General features: G+C 37.6%; 1 protein-coding gene across 1 annotated transcript; it reads left to right on the top strand.

Annotated features, from left to right (window-relative positions):
• Positions 1-776: 776 nt before the first annotated feature.
• LOC107831994 (protein LYK2-like) lies at positions 777-4,308 on the top strand. Its single transcript, XM_016659794.2, has 2 exons — positions 777-2,246; positions 2,757-4,308. Exons 1-2 carry the CDS (start codon positions 1,547-1,549, stop codon positions 4,058-4,060), a joined length of 2,004 nt encoding a protein of 667 aa, XP_016515280.1. The 5' UTR covers positions 777-1,546; the 3' UTR covers positions 4,061-4,308.
• Positions 4,309-18,041: the final 13,733 nt, after the last annotated feature.

Here is an 18,041-nt window from a genome sequence, read left to right as displayed (position 1 = left end):
CGTGCACAAAATTAGTAGCTTTTCCCCGAGCATTTTTGGCCATTAAGTATCTCACTTACAAATATTGAAGCTGAGGTTCGATTATCATATTCTTAAAACCGAGCTTCAGTATCTAAAAAACTGGTGAAAATATTAAATAACTCCTTTGAAGAGTATTGTTTCTTTTCTACCTCAATTTTAAAAACTCTTTTCTTTTCCCAGCTTCCACCAAATAGCCGCAGCACGTAATCACGTACTCCATCCGTTTCAATTTAGATTGGATATTATGATTCGACACGGAATTTAAGGGAAAAAAAACTTTTGAAACTTGTGATCTTAAATGATTTGGGTGATCATGATATTTGTATGCTTATAAAAGCTTCTCATTAAGAGTAAAATGAAGAGTTTAAAATTGAATTATTGAAAAATTTAGAAATATGTCATTTATTTTGGAATAGACTAAAAAGGAAAGTATCTCATCTAATTTATGGAATACTAATTACATCCTTAAGAGGAAATAACATTTCACTCACATCCTTTCAATAGGCATAATTTACATTTTTACTCGCAGCTTATGTTGTGCGGTCTTTTTAAAATACTATCGTATTTGTGTCAGATCTTTCAAAAATATTTTGAAAGGATATTAAATACATTCATCGATATTTTCGAACAGTCCGAGCAATACAGATCCGCAGGCCCGGAGAATTGTGTCTACCTATCAAGTGTGATTAACTCTTCTTATTTCCTCATATAAAAATGTTCCCAAGTGAGCACATTGCTATGTTCAATATAGAAATTCCATCTCCCTTAAGAGCTGTCTCTCATCCTCTCTCCCTTGCATTTATCCCCTCTATTCTCCTATAACTAAACAAATTTAGCAGTACGAGGGGTCTATGAGACCAAACCACTAGCCAATTTTTAAACTCGAAACTTGGTTTTCTAGGCACTTCTTCTGGCAGATTTTCATTGGTTATGCCCATTTATCATCCTCGTATCAACACATAATATATGTACTCACCCCAATGCATGTATATTCATTTGTTGTTGCTCATTCTTCCTAGGCAAAATGACCTTTTTCAAGTGCATGTATGAGCTCCTATGACCACAAATAAACAATGCAATTTTAGCAAACCAAAAAGGAATTCGTTGAGGGGTTAATCATGACAGTTAGCCATTTAAAATCTTAGAATTAATAGAGTTCCCCAGAAAACTGCACTCGTCCACAGTTAGACTAATTGTCGAGTTTTTATCGGAAACAGCTTCTCTATCCCCGAATAGAGATAAAGTTTGCGTATATACTACTCTTCCCAGACCCAGACGTCAGGGTCGGGATTGTAGGGATTGTAGTGGGTCGTTATTGTTGTTGTCCACAGCTAAACTAAAAAATATAAAAGAATTGCACCAACCAAGACTCTTGTCCAAGAAATTCTACCTTTTCATACGGCGATTTGTACAGATCCAAAATATATTCATCTCCTTTGCCCTCCTACAAAAACAACCTTTTTATTCTACTACACAAATACACAATCCACGTGGAGTTGAGTGGTCCTTCACTTAATTCATTACTATGACATTCGATCTTCAACTCTGTTCTTTGGTTTTCTTCTTATTTGTGACAGTTTCTGCTCTTGGACTAGAGGATTTATTAAGCTGCGAGTCGAAATCTCCAGCTGCTTCTGGCTATCAATGTGACCGAAATGTCCAGCCATTGCAATGTGGAACATTTGCAATTCTTCGTACCAATTCATTTTACTCATCTCTTTTCAATCTGAGCTCTTATTTGGGTATCAATCGATACGTTCTAGGTGAAGCAAATGGCTTTTCGTCTGATACAGAATTTCTTACAATTGACCAGCCTTTGTTAATTCCATTAGATTGTAAATGTGTTGGCGGATTTTTTGAAGCTGAATTAACAAAAACAACAATTAAAGGAGAGAGCTTTAACAGTATTGCTCAATCATTGGAAGGTTTAACGACATGTAAAGCTATTAAGGAAAAAAATCCAAATATTAGTCCTTTTGGTTTGTCTGAGAAACTTCTGCTATCAATTCCATTGAGATGTGCTTGTCTTTCTCCAGAAGAAATTAGTCCGAAAACAAAACTTTTAGTTTCTTATCCAGTGAAGCAAGGTGATACAATTGCAGCTTTAGCAATTGGCTTCAATACTACAGCTGAAAGAATAATTGCTACCAATCAGAGATTAGAAGGAGGTAGTTTTAGACCTGAAAGCCTTTCACCAGCTTCAACTCTTTTGATTCCACTCGGAGGTAATGTTAGAATTGTGTGACTGTCTCATCTGAATTATAAATATTTGAAAAGATCACATTTTTAGTTATTTTATAATATTATGTCTCAACACGGGTTACTACAACCTTGGCGTAACTGGTAAAGCTGTTGTCAGAGGTTCGAGCCGTGGAAACACCTTCTTACAGAAATGCAGGGTAAGGCTGCATACAATAGACCCTTGTGGTCCGGTCTTTTTCCGGACTAATGCATAGCTGGAGCTTAGTGCATCGGGCTGCCTTCTTTTTTTTTTTTTTTTTTTTTTTTTATGTCTCAACACGTCCCCTTACCATGAAGAAATGTTTTTTGCTATTTGGGTGGTGGTGAGATTTAGATGTTGAAATGTTTTATGCTTTTTGAGTGGTGTTAAGGTTTGAATCTAAGTTCCCTTGCTTTCTTTGATACCAAATTGAATAGTGTGTCCGTCTCATTTAAAAGTTTAAGTTATTAGAGAGAAAACATAACGCTATGTTGGTTATATTATGTGTCAATAGGTAAACCGAGACTTAGCTCATTTACAAACTCACAACAGCCGGATTTGGGATATCCAGCAGCAAGCGTTGCGTCAACTAAAAAACATAAAAGGAAGTCCAAAATGAGGATGATAGGAGTTTATATTGCTGTTGCTGTGGTTGCCTTTATGTCAATGGTAGCGTTTGCAGCAGTTTTCTTGTTTATCCAGCACAAGAGGAAGAGGGATGCAGATTTGTGTAAGGAAGCAGATTTGGAGCTACAAAAGTTAAGCTTAAGTGTGAGAACTACCAGCGAAAAGAAAGTTTCATTCGAGGGGTCTCAGAATGAACTTGACAGTCAGATTATTGATGCCACACCACATAAGCTGTTGGTAGAGACCTACACTATTGAGGAGATAAAGAAGGCTACAGAGGATTTCGATTCCTCCAATCTTATCGAGGATTCTGTATTCCATGGCCGGATCAGTGGCAAAGATTTGGCAATAAAAAAGATGGAGACTTGCAATATCTCAAAAATAGATTTTGGGCTATTCAATGATGCAATTCATCATCATCCAAATATTATCAGGCACTTAGGGACGTGCTTATCAGAGAGTCCTGATTCATTCTTGGTGTTTGAATACGCTGTAAATGGTTCGTTAAAAGACTGGCTTCATGGTGGTCGAGCAATGAAGAATCGATTCATTGCTTCGTGCTATTGTTTCTTGACATGGAATCAGAGGCTAAGGATTTGTCTAGATGTAGCGACTGCCTTGCAATTTATGCACCATATCATGGATCCTGCTTATGTCCACCGAAATATAAAGAGCAGGAACATTTTTCTTGACGAAGATTTCAAGGCAAAAGTTGGTAATTTTGGCATGGCTCGATGCGTTGAAGATGATATTGCAAAAGGTTATTTGGCACCAGAGTATCTTGAACGAGGAATCCTTACCCCGAGCATTGATATCTTTGCTTTTGGGGTGATCTTGCTGGAGGTGTTATCAGGCCAAACACCTATAAGCAGTGGCAATGGTAAAGGAGAAGATGAAACTAGGCTGTCTGATAAAATAAAGGTCATTTTGGAGTCAGATAACGCGGATGAGTTAAGGGAATGGATAGACAGTGCATTAGGAGAGAATTATTCATTTGATGCAGCAGTGACATTGGCAAATCTGGCAAGAGCATGCGTGGAGGATGAGCCCTCGTTAAGACCAAATGCTGGTGAAATTGTGGAGAAGTTGTCAAGATTGGTTGAAGAATTACTGGAAGGGGAAGAGCAACTCATAACCTCCGAAAGTTCTTGCAAACCTTTGTTCAAGGCTGCAACCACCAGTACCATGTGATTACCAAAATTGCGAGCTTTTGTGAATTGTAAGTGATTAAGTTTCCAGGTGTTTAACTTGTAAGGTTTTTATGGCTCGTAAGATCTTCATCTCCTCTGCACTTATGGCAAAATACAAGAGAAAACTTTATGCCGCGTATTATTAACATGTAAATATGTACGTATGCAGCAACTACCTTTGATCAATAGTGATCTTCTTATGTAGCTACTGCTGTCAATCAATTTTCAGTTCATTAAAATTGTTTTCTTGATTGACCTTAAGTTCGTTCCCTTGATTCAAAGGACAACCCAAAAGGTATATTAATCTTCATGCAAATAGCCGGTTATATTCATTGTTTATTTTTCTAGCCATATATATAGCTTATACATTCATTATACATAGTTATACACATATAATACATAAATTACACATACATTATACCTCCACCGGTTATTTTTAGTTTAAGCAGTTAGGTGGGCGGCTATTTGGTTTAATTCCCTAAAACAAAAGGGATATTAGAGATCATAGCAGATTGAAGAAGAAACAGTCTTCTACTAAAGTACAGAATACTTTTACAAGATTCAAATACCAGTAGGAGACATTTGCAAGAAATAGTTAAAATTGTTTGGTTGCTCAAGTCGAAGTAGAGTAAAACTGCAGGCATTCATCACTAAAAAGGAATGGAACACATCATATGACATCTATGAGAATACATAAGTTTTTAAGCAAAGCTGCACTACCAAAAAACATATAAATATGTCAAGACGAAAACTTTACATATATTAGAACCATTAGTCTACAATAAGGGCAATATTGTACAAAGGGCAGTCCGGTGCATTAAGCTTCCGCTATGCCCGGGGAAGGGCCAGACCACAAGGGCCTATCGTACACAGTCTTATCGTGCATTTCTGCAAGAGGCTGTTTCCACGGCTTGAACCCGTGATCTCCTAATTGAAGGATTGCTTATAAGTGTTCGTAACACGCAGCGGAAGAAAATAACAATCTTAGGCAGGTCTTTTCGTGTTTAAAATTTATTTACATGTCAAAGATCGAATGTAAGACGTACCTGGTGAAGAAAGACTCGTTTCAAATTCTTCGATAGTGCGAAGACTCTATGCGTATCCACACCGAGACCGATCCTTGCTATCAACTCTTTGATTAATGAAACCGCGAACAAATTCAATGTAAAACTTGTGCTGAAATTTTCTCAAAACTCCAGCAAATAATATATATCTCTTAGTTTTTGGTTTCTTCAAAGAACTGTTTTTAATCATACACTTTCGCAAAGTGTTTTGTTTCAAAAGGAATACATACGGCACTTTCCCATGACCCCTTTTATAACATCACCTAAACCTATTTCCTATTGGTTAAGGTGGTGAATTACTTTGGGTACAAGTCTAGTTCCAAAAATAAACTTTGTAAAAGTTTTTCATTGGAAAAATATATCCCATTCCAAATGAGATTATATGTGCACGTTGGCAGCTAGTCCTTTGATGGACTTTAACGTGAATTCAATTCAACATTTTATTTCCCAAGTAATTTTCCATTAATATTTTATTACTATTTTATATAACATATCTTATATAAAATAAGTATTAATTATATATATCACATATATATTTTAACCAAGGGATAATTTAATTATCTATTCCAAATAGAAAACTTTAATTTGTTCACAATATTAATTATACTCTCTGTGCTAGCAAAGAATATAATAATATTTTATTTGAACTAATAACTGGATCTATTTGACTAATTAAATTCCTTAATTTAATTATCAAATAATAAGTTAATTAATCCTTTAGCAAAGATCAGAACACTCGTTAGTGTGCGACCCCATAGGTTCAATACTAAGCCGGTAGTAAATTGATCACATCAATATACTAATCAAGGGTGGCGTCTAGCAACACTCCTTAACGACCGGATAGAATGAAGTATACAATTTACTCTCAAGAACCAGTAGAAGAATAATATAGTAATTCCTTCTGTCCTTATAGCTCTGGATCACCCTAGGATATGGTTCAACTGTCAAATCCTAATAGGCGACCAACTACGTGTTCATGTCAAATATAATCGACCATTGAATGACCTAAGAAACTCATTTCTTCTTTCATTCAATTGCCCTGGCCAAGGTCTTAGTTTGTTCGTTTATAATTCATGACAACATGGAGCTTAAACTCATTACCAAGAGTTGACAGATTCCATCTTGATCAATCACTAATTCTACAAGTATTTAATCGTATCCAATATCCTTTCAACTATCGCCCTAGGGCCATAGGTGTCTAGTATCAAAGCACAATAAATAACTTGTCAATTACTATGTCGATCTCAGGTCAAAGGAAACTCTTACATCGCATTCTTCAAGAGAATATCCTATTGACAGTTTATGGTAATTCTAACCATTAGGAATTATCCAATGAGTCGGTTCAATGATCATATCTCTATATGCATCATCTATCTATGTGATTTAGTTAATGAGATCAACTATTCTTTATCCCATAAAGACAATCACATAAATATTGATCTAACCGGATTACTAATGTCCAAATTAATAATCCTACGATCAAGAATAAATTTAGATTAAATTAAGAAACTTCACTCTCATTATCATGATCTCCATCATAATGTCAAGTCTCAAAATTTAATCGAGGACCTTATCAAATTAATCTAGCAATTAATAATAATGATAAAAGAATATCAAATGCCATATATATTATATCAAATGACGTTCACAAAAATATGTTCAAATCATCAAATATGATATTAGATCTAGGGCATATCTACTATATCCCTAACAATCTCTCACTTGCACTAGAGTCAATCGCTCTTGTACTTCATTCCTAATTTTTACTTGTGCTTGTCAAACTCCTTTGCACCAAGAGCTTTAGTGAATGGGTATGGAGCATTTTCCTTTCCATCAATCTTTTGAATCTAGACGTCTCCACGTCCAATTATTTCTCTTATCAAGTGATCCCTTGGCAGAACGTATTTGGATTTTTGGTGTGATTTTGGTTCTTTTGCTTGAGCAATGGCTCCAGTGTTGTCACACAATAATGGAATAGTACCTTCTATTGAAAGAACCACACCAAGTTCAGTTAAGAACTTTTCCATCCATACAGCTTTCTTAGCAGCTTCACTAGCTACTATATATTCCGCTTCAGTCACTGAATCAGCTACTGTAGCTTGTTTGGAACTTTTCCAACTCACTGCACCACCATTTAAGATGAATACATAACCAGAAATAGATTTGCTATCATCTCTATCTGAAGAGAAACTTGCATCAGTATAACCTTCAAGTTTCAACTCAGAATCTCCATATTATCCATATTATACCTCTTTAAGATGGTATCAATGTACAAAGACTGGGAAAGTCCAAGCAGCTTCCTAGGTCTATCTTTATAGATCTTTATTCCTAATATATAAGCTGTTTCTCCCAAGTCTTTCATGGAGAACTGTTCAGATTGCCAAATCTTGGTACTTTGCAATGCCGGTATGCCATTCTCTATGAGCAATATATCATCAATATACAACACTAAAAGTATAATTGTGCTCCCACTAACTTTTTTGTACACACAAGGTTCTTCTTCGCATCTAACAAAATTGAACTTTTCAATTGTCCTGTTAAAGCGAATATTTCAACTTCGAGAAGCTTGCTTTAGTCTATAAATGGATCTTTGTAGCTTGCAAATTTTATTATGATAAGACGAAGATGTGAAACCTTCAGGTTGTGTCATGTGCACATCCTCTTCTAGCTCACCATTAAGGAAAGTTATTTTCACATCCATTTGTCATATTTCATAATCATAGTATGCTGCTATAGCAAGCAAAATCCGAATTGATTTGAGCATTATCACGGGAGAGAAAGTCTTGTCATAGTCGACTCCTTCTTTCTAACGATATCCCTTGGCAACAAGACGGGCTTTGTAGGTCTCCACCTTTCGGTCTGTTCCAATCTTTTTCTTAAAAACCTATTTACAACCTATAGGTTTTATATCCTTTGAAGGTTCAACTAAAGTCCATACTTTATTTTCCTTCATGGATTCCATGGCCTTTAGCCATTTCTCATAATCAGAACTTTGTATAGCCTCTTCATAGGTCTTAGGGTCATCATCATCATGATCAACCTCATTCGATACATCATCTTGTACCATTAGATTTAATCTAGTTGGTACATGACGTTCTCGTGTAGACCTTCTAAGATGTACTTGTACAACCTATTCACCTTGTGCTAGATTTGGTTGTGTTCAATTTGGTTTGGAACTGGTTCATTAACCTGTTCTTGAACTTCATTTAGTTCTTGAACTTCAACCGTTGAAGATGGCAACTTCAAAACATCCAATTAAGGTTCTTCAACTTGCGTCTCATGATCTTTATATTGTGTTGATTCATCCGCTTCTTGAACTTTATCAAGTTCTATTTCTCCATTATAATTTCCTTCCAAAAGAAATTCCCTTTCCAAAAAGGTTGCTCCTCTAGCCACAAACACTTTATGGTCAGAAGGGTGATAGAAATAATATCCTATTATTTCCTTGGGATACCCAATGAACCTACACTTATCAGATCTTGAGTCAAGTTTATCAGACTGTAGTCTCTTAACATAAGCTGGACAACCCCAAACTTTAATATGTTTAAGGTTAGGCTTACATCCTTTCCATATCTCATATGGTGTTGTAGAGACTGACTTAGTGGGAACTTTATTAAGCAAGTATGTTGCTGCTTCCAAAGTATATCCCCATTGTAGACACCGGATTTTTGACCCTCCCCGAGAATTTTCACATTTTTAGCGTGAATATGTGAAATTGGGTCTAATATAGCCATTTTAACTATTTTACTTTATTTTGTTGCAAAAAAGAAAAAATCACAAAAATACATATATAAATTTTAGTTTATGTATTTCTCATAAAGTTGAAAAAATATAAAAATTGTACTTTATTTTGGTACTTTATATAAATTCGAAAATTACAAAAAATAACTCTATTAATGTTTTGTAGTCATTTTAATTTTGGAAAAATACAAAAATATTACTTTATATTTTGTCTTTATTAAAAAACGAAAATTACAAAAAAATAGTTTTATTAATATTTTTTTTAGCTATTTTAAATCTTGAAAAATATTTGAAAAAAAGATATAGTTTTGTTTAAATATTAGTCCTATTTTTGGTAGTTATTTTGCTTGCATAGGACTAGTTAAGCAACGTCGTGTCCTTAGTCGGTTCGGGCAAAAGAATAATATTCGGGTTCAAACTACCCGGTTTTAGGCCTAATTTTCGGACCTAGCCCGTAAAAAACCGAGTCCATGACACATGAGGAACCCCACCACGCGTGGGGGACACAAGTCTTGAACCCCACCACGCGTGGGGCTCATTTTTCTTGGCAGAAGGTTATCAAATACACGGGCAAAACACATTTGGACGGGGACCCTTTTGAATTTTTTGGGACGGACAGACTTTGGATTTTTGAGAGAGGACACTGTTGATCATCTTCTTCACAAGAAGAAGGAACAAAAACCCTACTCCAAAAACCACCCTCGCACCCACCGTGAAACCACCATCAACAAACCACCATTCCCTCCGTCACCTTCCCAAATAGACCCTTACGTCGTCACAACCCTACCCGTCGTCACAACCAGCAACCCCCGTCAGCAGCCTCCCTCCCGTCATAGCCTCACCAGTCGACGACCAAACAGCCCGTTGCACGCTCCACCGTGAAACCGCCATAACCATCAACAAACACCACCTCCCGTCAAACCCCCTCCTCCTCACGTCCAGCAAAACCACCAGTTCCATCGCCCACCTCCATCCAGCTGACCCCTCGTCGTCACCCCCACCAAAACACCGCCCCCGTCGTCAACAACCCACCACCAGTCGACCATCCTCCATTGAACTTCGACGTTGCCAAATGACCCCCAGTCCAGCAACGCCTCCTGCCTTGAACCACTGCCCAAACGACCCCTCGTAAGCTTGCAACCAGTAGCCGCGTCGACCACAGCCCCAAACGACCTTCCATATCTGATCCTTCCTCACATCCAAACGACCCCTTTGTTTCATATTCACGTACCAGTTGCTGCGTCGAAAATATACAGCAGCAACCAACAATCTCAGGTCGTTGACAGACTTGGTCCGAGCTTTCTGTTTCCATCGAGCTCGTCGTTGTTCGTCGAGGTCCGGTACGTCGAGGTTGTTCGTTGAGGTCGATGTAGAGGGTTGGTCCCTGGCTCTATCCGTTTCTGTTTGTTCAGGTTAGTAAACCTCAAGCATTAGATAAGGAAACGTTACGTTAAATGTCCGAAGATGTAATATAAAAGTTGGTATGATAATTTTCTGATTATGTTCTCACCGTATGCATTTTGGTTCATCTTTGTGTTATGTTATTCTTGTTTACTTGATGTCATTTGATTTAGTTGTATTAGGAGTTCTAGGACACAGTTTGACGTTGATTCGTTTTTCCCTTCGTTTTCTTAGTTTATTTGGACAAAATTAGTATTAGTACCTGTTGTTACTACGCCCGAAACACTCATTCGCTTAACTTCTCTTATTAAACTTTTGACAAATTATGAGATTTTAGTTGTAGAGAAGCGGTAAGGTTTAGTATGGTTAAAGGCGTAAAAATGACATCCTTTTAAAATAAAAATAATAATAATAAAAAAAAACGAGGCAAGCTTCGCAAAAATAAAAATGTACATATTGCGGAGCCTTCACAAAAAATGTATATATTAAAATACTTAGATTCCGGGACGGGCCATTTAGCAAATTTCACGGCCCTACCAAAAAATAATAATGCGCAGTTGCTTTAGGCGCGCCTTTAATAATATTATCTCCTTAAGCTCGGGTGCACATTTATGTGACCCAAATCCAAATCTCAACGGAATCGAAATGTGTCTCAAATCACGGGTATATTGATTATGGCGTGGCCCGAGATGCATTTCCATGACGTTGCAAATTCTTTAATAATAAATGAGACGAGCCTCGACAAACAAATGTACAAGTCGCGGGGCCCTCTGAATGTATATATATTAAAACACTTAGAATTTGGGACATGCCGTTTAGCGAATTTTACGGCCTTCCCCAAAATAACAATACGCTAGTTGCGTTAGGCACGTCTTTAATAATTTATCTTCCGTAATTCGGGTGCACATTTATGTGACCCAAATTCAAATCTCAACCGAGTCGAGATATGTCAATAACCACGGATGCATTGATGTAACGTGGTTCGAGATATATTTTCACGACGTTGCAATTCTCGTAAAAAATAATAATAAAAGCGGTCAAGAGTTTAAAATTTGCGCATAGGTCCAACATGTATAAAATCAGATAATCAAGCCAAATATAACAGTTGAGCGACCGTGCTAGAACCACGGAACTCGGGAATGCCTAACACCTTCTCCCGGGTTAACAGAATTCCTTATCCGGATTTTCTGGTACGCAGACTGTAATATGGAGTCATTCTTTTCCTCGATTCGGGATTAAAATTGGTGACTTGGGACACCCTAAATCTCCCAAGTGGCGACTCTGAAATAAATAAACTAATCCCGTTTCGATTGTCCTTTAATTGGAAAAACTTCATGGCGCCCTCGCGGGTGCGGATAAAGGAGGTGTGACAGCTCTGGCGACTCTGCTGGGGAGTATATAACCCAGAACCACTGGTTCAGGGTTAAGAATTCGAGCTTAGAATAATTGTTATTATTTGGCTTTATTTATTATCTGATTTTATTATATGTTTGGGCTCAATGTGCTAAGTGATGCTTTTACCGCTTTAATATTATTTGTACTGTATATAAATTGTGCCGAAACCTTTCTCTTCTTACCTCCGGGGATGTGCTTACTGGTTGAGACTCCCTATTCTGTTAGTGTCATACCCTAAATAAAAGAGGCTCGGAAAGTTTCTAAGCCGGCTGGCCTTTTGGTTCCCGGAAAGGAGCTCCTTCCTCAGCTCGAGTTGTCCGCTCGGGTACACTGTCTAGAACACCGACCCAGGTTTTTGAACCTAGTATAACAAAGCCACATGCCGGATCCCTAGTAGGAACGTTTATTTGCATCATGTGCATTTGACTTAGGGGACTCAACATAGGGGTTGGGTCCGTCTAGGACAAGCAACCTGAAAATAATAGACAATCTTTCGGCATCCTATGTGCTACATGTTGTATTTAGTCAAGGGCGTATGGGTCATTTGGTCATTTCCAGCATGATGTTATTTTAATCAAAGCATGGGGAACATTTGTGGAATCCAGAAGCCTTGGAATTCCCTATGTCCCCCACGCTTGCTTTTTGGGAAAGCACATGGGGAACATTTGTGGAATCCAAGAAGCCTTGAAATTCCCATATGTCCCCCACGCTTCATTTTTGAAAAGCACATAGGGAACATTGACGGAATCCAAGAAGTCTTGAAATTCCCTATGTCCCCCATGCCACATTTTTGAAAATATAATAAATATAAAAAAATAAAATATATATGTATATATATAGAAAGAAACATTGGAAATTCAAAAAAAAAAAAGATTGTGTATGTTTTCATCATCCACAAATTAGAAAATAGTGGAAAAGAGGAGAAAATAACAGTGTAGAGATGTGGCTACTTATTGTTAGAAAAAAGAAACCAATGCCCGAGTAGTATAGAAACTCTGCCGAAATTTTGAGAAAATGAGAAAAAATGTCTTATTAGTAGCAAAGGAAAAATAGAAGAAAAAATCATCATTGTTCTGTCTTGTTTTTTTCCAAAAAATATTGAAAAGAAAATAGTTTGTTTTGCCATTAAATGAAAATGAAAAAGAGTCTGGTTTTTAAAATGTTTTTTTATTTTAGTTTGCTTGTCTATGTAAATGATAAAAATAAAAAAAATAAAAAATATAAAAAGAGTCGGGCGTTGAACGTGATTTTATTATTTGTTCCAAAATAAATATATATATAATCCAAAAAAAAGGTTCAAAAGAAAATTCAAAAATATTTTGATTCTTCTTTAAAAATTCAAAATTCAAAAAATATTTTTTTAAGCATTTCTTTTATTAAAGGTGAAAATTCCAAAAAAAAAACATTTTCTTTTTCTTTAGAATAAGAAAACAAATGAAAAAAAGGGAATGTTTTATGTTTTACATTAGTTAGTTTGTTTGTTATGAATGAAAAATAATAGTTTGTTTGTTTGCTATATAAAAATATATATTAAAAAAAAAGAATAAGAAAATGGAAAAGGGTTTTCTCAAAAATGGTTTATTTACCCGAACTACGCGGGTTTGATTCTCACCGGATGTGAGATACGTAGGCAACCCTCATCGGGTCCAACCCACCTTTTGCTAAAAAAGCCAAAAACAAATAATAATAATAATAATAATAAAAAATATACGTCAAATTTTAGTTTTTGTCATAAAGAAGTCGGGTGACGCTGTTTTATCAAAGACATAGCCAAATGTTTCCGAAAGGGACGCCGGAAGGCTGACTTTGCATAAACAGCCACCTTTGGGTCATTTTTTAAGATTTGGTCCAGTTGACCCACACAGCCTTAAAAATCTTCGTCCCCGAGACGTTGACAGGCCATGTTTGCAATATTGAGTTTCCTATTTTTGAAAAACAATAAAAGAGTCATAACTAAGTCAGGAGATGTTGTTTGTCATAAATAGCCGAATGTTCCCGAAAGGGACGCCGGAAGGCTGACTTTGCGTAAACAACCACCTTTTGGGTCATGTCTAAGAGTTTGGTCCAGTTGACCCACACAGCCTTAAAAAGCTTCGTCCCCGAGACGTCGAAAGGTCATGTTTGCAACACAAGGTTTTTATCGTAATTTGAAAAAAAAACAAAGAGTCAGCGGTCAGGTGTATACCGTCTTTTGTCAAAATAAGCCAAGCCAGCTTCGGCCGCGTCTTAAACCGTTCTTACCGAAATAGTCTTAGAGTATCTTTCAGTTGTCGAAAGGCTGTTTTCGTAAAAGAATGGACAAGTTGGTAAAGTGTCATAAAATAATCCTCCCCGGCCTCAAAATTCATGTGAGAATTGGAAGGGGCCACATTTGCAAGAATAGCCATTTGGTTGCATTTGACAAACGGGGAAAGGAAGCTGGCCGTTTGTTTTTAAGTTTGTAAATATTTTGATTAGAATATGCGGGTTGTTTGATTTTCGAGTTTATAGGTCATCTTCAAACCTTTGAAACTCAGTTTGTTCTAATATGAAAATTGAAAAAATGTTTATTATTGTTTATCTTTTATTGGCCGGAACTACGCAAGGTCTGATTCATGCGGGGACATGATACGTAGGCAATCTCCATAAGATTCGACCACCACTAAAAAAAATAAAATAATAATAATAATAATAATAAAAGGAATAAATAAATAAAGGAAAGTGTGGGAAATTTTCAGAGGGGCACAATTGTATCTCTGATATATGATTGTCTGTCAAATGCCCTAACACTAACGTTGATGGCTTCCCTTTGCTGTGTTCATATATAGAAAAGTGGTTGGTTGTGGTAGCTCCTCCCTGCAAAGCAAAATCAAAGGAGAATGGCTCAGAACCGCAGAACCGAGTGGGTCGGTATCGATGACCGACAACAATTGGTCGAACGGAACAACGGGTTGGTAGAGGAAGTGAAAATGCTGAGACAACATGTGGCAGATATGTATCAGGCATGGATAACTGGAAAAGCACCACCCCCTCCACCGCCAAGCCTCTTGAACTCTGTCATTTCCCAAGCACCCAACACCATAACGGAAGATCCCCCATACTCTCCATCCCAACCCGCTTATGGCAGCTTTCCCAGCTACCCGAGTAGCTCCATCACTCCTCAATGCTTCTCCGCTCCCCAACACCGCTTCTTTCCCCGCCATACTTCACTTTCCAGGCACCCGGCTCCACAAAATGCCTACCCCCTACACAAGCCTACCAAAAGCCACCTGGATCAGGTTTCCGGCCCTGTCAACATGCAAGAATGAAGAGGCTATTGAAACGAGGAAAGACTCTCACCCCTATCGGAGTATCTTATGCCAGTCTGTTTGGAAGGCTAAGGCATGCTGGCTTGATTGAGCCACTCCCTGCATGTACTCCAGATCCACTTGCAAGGAACTTTGATCCGGCAGCGCGATGCGCATACCACTCCAATGTCGTAGGGCACAACGTTGAGAGCTGTCGTACTTTGAAAAGGGAAGTGGAGAAAATGATCCAAGAAGGGCGGATTGTGATCAATAACAGCGACATGGAGCACTCGAACCCTATCGAGAGCTTGTCGACGGAGGTTGATGATGTTGAAGCTGGCAATAGTCTTGGCAGTATTGATGCAAAGCTCAGTGGCTAAGATGCCAGTTTTTGCTAAAGTGGGAGGACGCTTCGTTTCCTTGGTCAGCAAGAGAGAAGCTTGTGGTGGCTTATTTTGTTGTCATTTCTGTTGTTCAGATTATTAGGGTTATAAGCCGGATATTGTCTTGTGTCAAATTGTCTTAACTTTCCGTTTTGTCATAGCGGTTGTTTAAATTTTGTCCAGTTTGTTTCAGGATTTTTGTTCTGGTTTGTTTTGTTTGTTTTGTTATTCAAACCATTTCACTGGTAGGCTAACGCAAGATCCGGTCTTTTATTATTTCCAGTCATCTTTTGTTTAGTCCTTTTGTCATTTTGTTCAACGCCGATTCTAGTGACATGACATGCGCACACACTTTGGGCCTAATCTTAAAAGTTAATCATAAAACCCCGGAAAATAAGAACGGTTTGAGAATATTCAGAGCTCGAGTCATGTGGAACTAGAGCAAGTTAAACACAAAGAAAACCGTTAAAGAAAGATTCGCCTAAATGGGCATGAGGGTCGTTCATAATAATGAGAATGAGAGTGTCGCCCAACGGTGCTTTAGAAGTGACAAATGAACAAACAGATGTTGAATATAATTGTCAAGTCCAGCACCATCGGAAGAGACTATAAATCTATTGTTTAATTGTGTTGTTTGCACTTGGCATGTCTTGAAGACTGGAATGACGAAGGCATTTTGTTCTGCTACCCAAACACTCTATCCTTCGTTACCCCTTTTTAGCCTTATTTATTTTTCTTTCATACCCCTCGTTCGGAATCAGTAGCAACGAAGAAAAAAAAAGAGAAAGAAAGAAAACAACAACGAAAAAAAAAGAGAAAAAAAAAGAAAAGAAAAGAAAAGAAAAATGATAACAAAAACAAAAAGAAAGCCACAAGAAAAAGAGGAATTGGGAACTACGTTTGACCTGATTCCTCAAAGAGGATACGTAGGCGCTTCACGGCTCGGTCATAGTTTTGAAAAATGAAAAAAAAATCAATTAAGATATCCCCAAACAAGAAACTGGGGCAAATGTTGCGTTTGTTGTAAATAAATCTAGTTCCGAAGGTTGTAATTAATAACCCAAAATCGATGCATTTTTGAGCCTTTAATACCCTTTCTTTCTAGCCCTATCCAAAACCCATATTACGGTCCAAAGAAAGACCTTCTGACCAGTCTTCAAAAGATGCCAAGTCAGACAAATGAGAGTCTTACCGGCGAACATAACATTCTGTTCCACAGCAGAAATGACTCTAATCTCCAGCAGAAAGAGTCATACCGGCGACACTCCAAACCCCCAGATGGAAAGTGATACAAATGAGAGAGTCTTATCGGTGAAAACTTTCACAGGCACCATAAGGCGATGAAAGCTGAGAGAAAAACCAGAAATGAGAGAGGCTTGATAGTGAAAACCCTTTGGGCACTACAAGTCGAATAGGATTGAGAATCAGATGGGGAATTGCCAATTGAAGGTCTGGAAAGATGATTAATGGCGGAGGATAGGCCACATATGCATGTCATGGCCATTAGAGTCGGTATCTGCGTTTGATAGGTTTTTATTTATAGTTTCTTTTGTTAAAAGGTCGTCTTTTTCCTTTTGTCCTTTTATTCTGTTCCCTTTTTATCTTTTACCTTTCATAGAAAAATCCCCAATAGAGTCTGCTTGGTCAGAAAAAGTGTGAATTGACTTCAAAATAGGCCATCAGCTTTCCAAAATGAGATCTGACTAGTACATCCAAGTGGTTTAGTCAACAAGGAACAAACGCGAGGCCAGTGTCAACAAAAATATCCCCAGCAAAAGGGAATTGACAAAAGGATTGACGAGTGTCAAGAGGGATATCCTTGCCAAAACCAAGGTTATAAACCTCAAGGCCAAGGCCCGTGAACAAAGCAAGGAAAGCAGTGAGCATGAATTTGTGGGAAATTCATACAAGACTAAAAGTCGGGGAAATGCCAGTTTCCGAGCTATGCCACAAAAGAAGAGGGATACCCCCAGCAGAAAGGGATTATCCCCAGCACATAATATCATCCCCAACAAGTTGTTGAACGCAGAGCAAGGAAGGAGAAAGGGAAAGCTATCCCAGTAGGAGTATCACAACCAACCACCATGTTTTAAACTAACAAAATTTTGTTTGATTTGAAGCAGGTAACGGAAATGGCATTGATGCCAGAACTGCATGCCACAAGGGATATTATCAAACTGGGGCAGAAAATTTTCCTTCCATTTAGAAAATTTTCTGGAAGTCAGGTACCCCCAGCTGATAACATTTTACCCCCCAACAGGTAAGTAAATAATTCCCCAACAGTGTTATCCCTAGCAGTTGCGAGGAGTCCAACACAAGGTTGGAAAGTCGGTATCCTCAGCGGTTCCTTTCGGGGAAAGGCAAAACGACTCTCAAGGGAGGTAGTCTTCGAAGGAAGAAGCTATGCAAAAAAAAAAGAAGAATAATAATTAAAAAAAAAAGAATAAAAAAAAAAGAATAAAAAGATAATAATGAAAAAAAGGGGGAAAAATCATCCCCATCTAAATAATCCCCAACAGTTTCGAGGGAAGACAACAAGGTAAGTAAATAATTCAAAAAAAAAGCGAAGGTTTCATTAATAGGAGACGCACTTCCTAGTTTGAAATCATTTAAGTTTTACCCATAGGAGACGCATTTCCTTCTAGGTTTGTTTAGTTTCACCCATAGGAGATGCATTTCCTCCTAAGTTTAAGTTTTACCCCCTAGGAGACACATTTCCTCCTAAGTTCGTT

Source organism: Nicotiana tabacum, chromosome 3, assembly GCF_000715075.1.
Source record: "Nicotiana tabacum cultivar K326 chromosome 3, ASM71507v2, whole genome shotgun sequence".
In the NCBI taxonomy this organism is placed as follows: Eukaryota; Viridiplantae; Streptophyta; class Magnoliopsida; order Solanales; family Solanaceae; genus Nicotiana; species Nicotiana tabacum.
This window is presented reverse-complemented; position numbering and strand designations above follow the sequence as displayed.

What these genes read in the sequence shown, in the direction of transcription:
- LOC107831994 (XM_016659794.2), top strand. Translation starts at nt 1,547, where the DNA reads ATGACATTCGATCTTCAACTCTGTTCTTTGGTTTTCTTCTTATTTGTG. An exon ending in TCTTTTGATTCCACTCGGAG is followed by an intron (nt 2,247 to 2,756) that starts GTAATGTTAGAA and finishes ATGTGTCAATAG; the next exon opens with GTAAACCGAGACTTAGCTCA.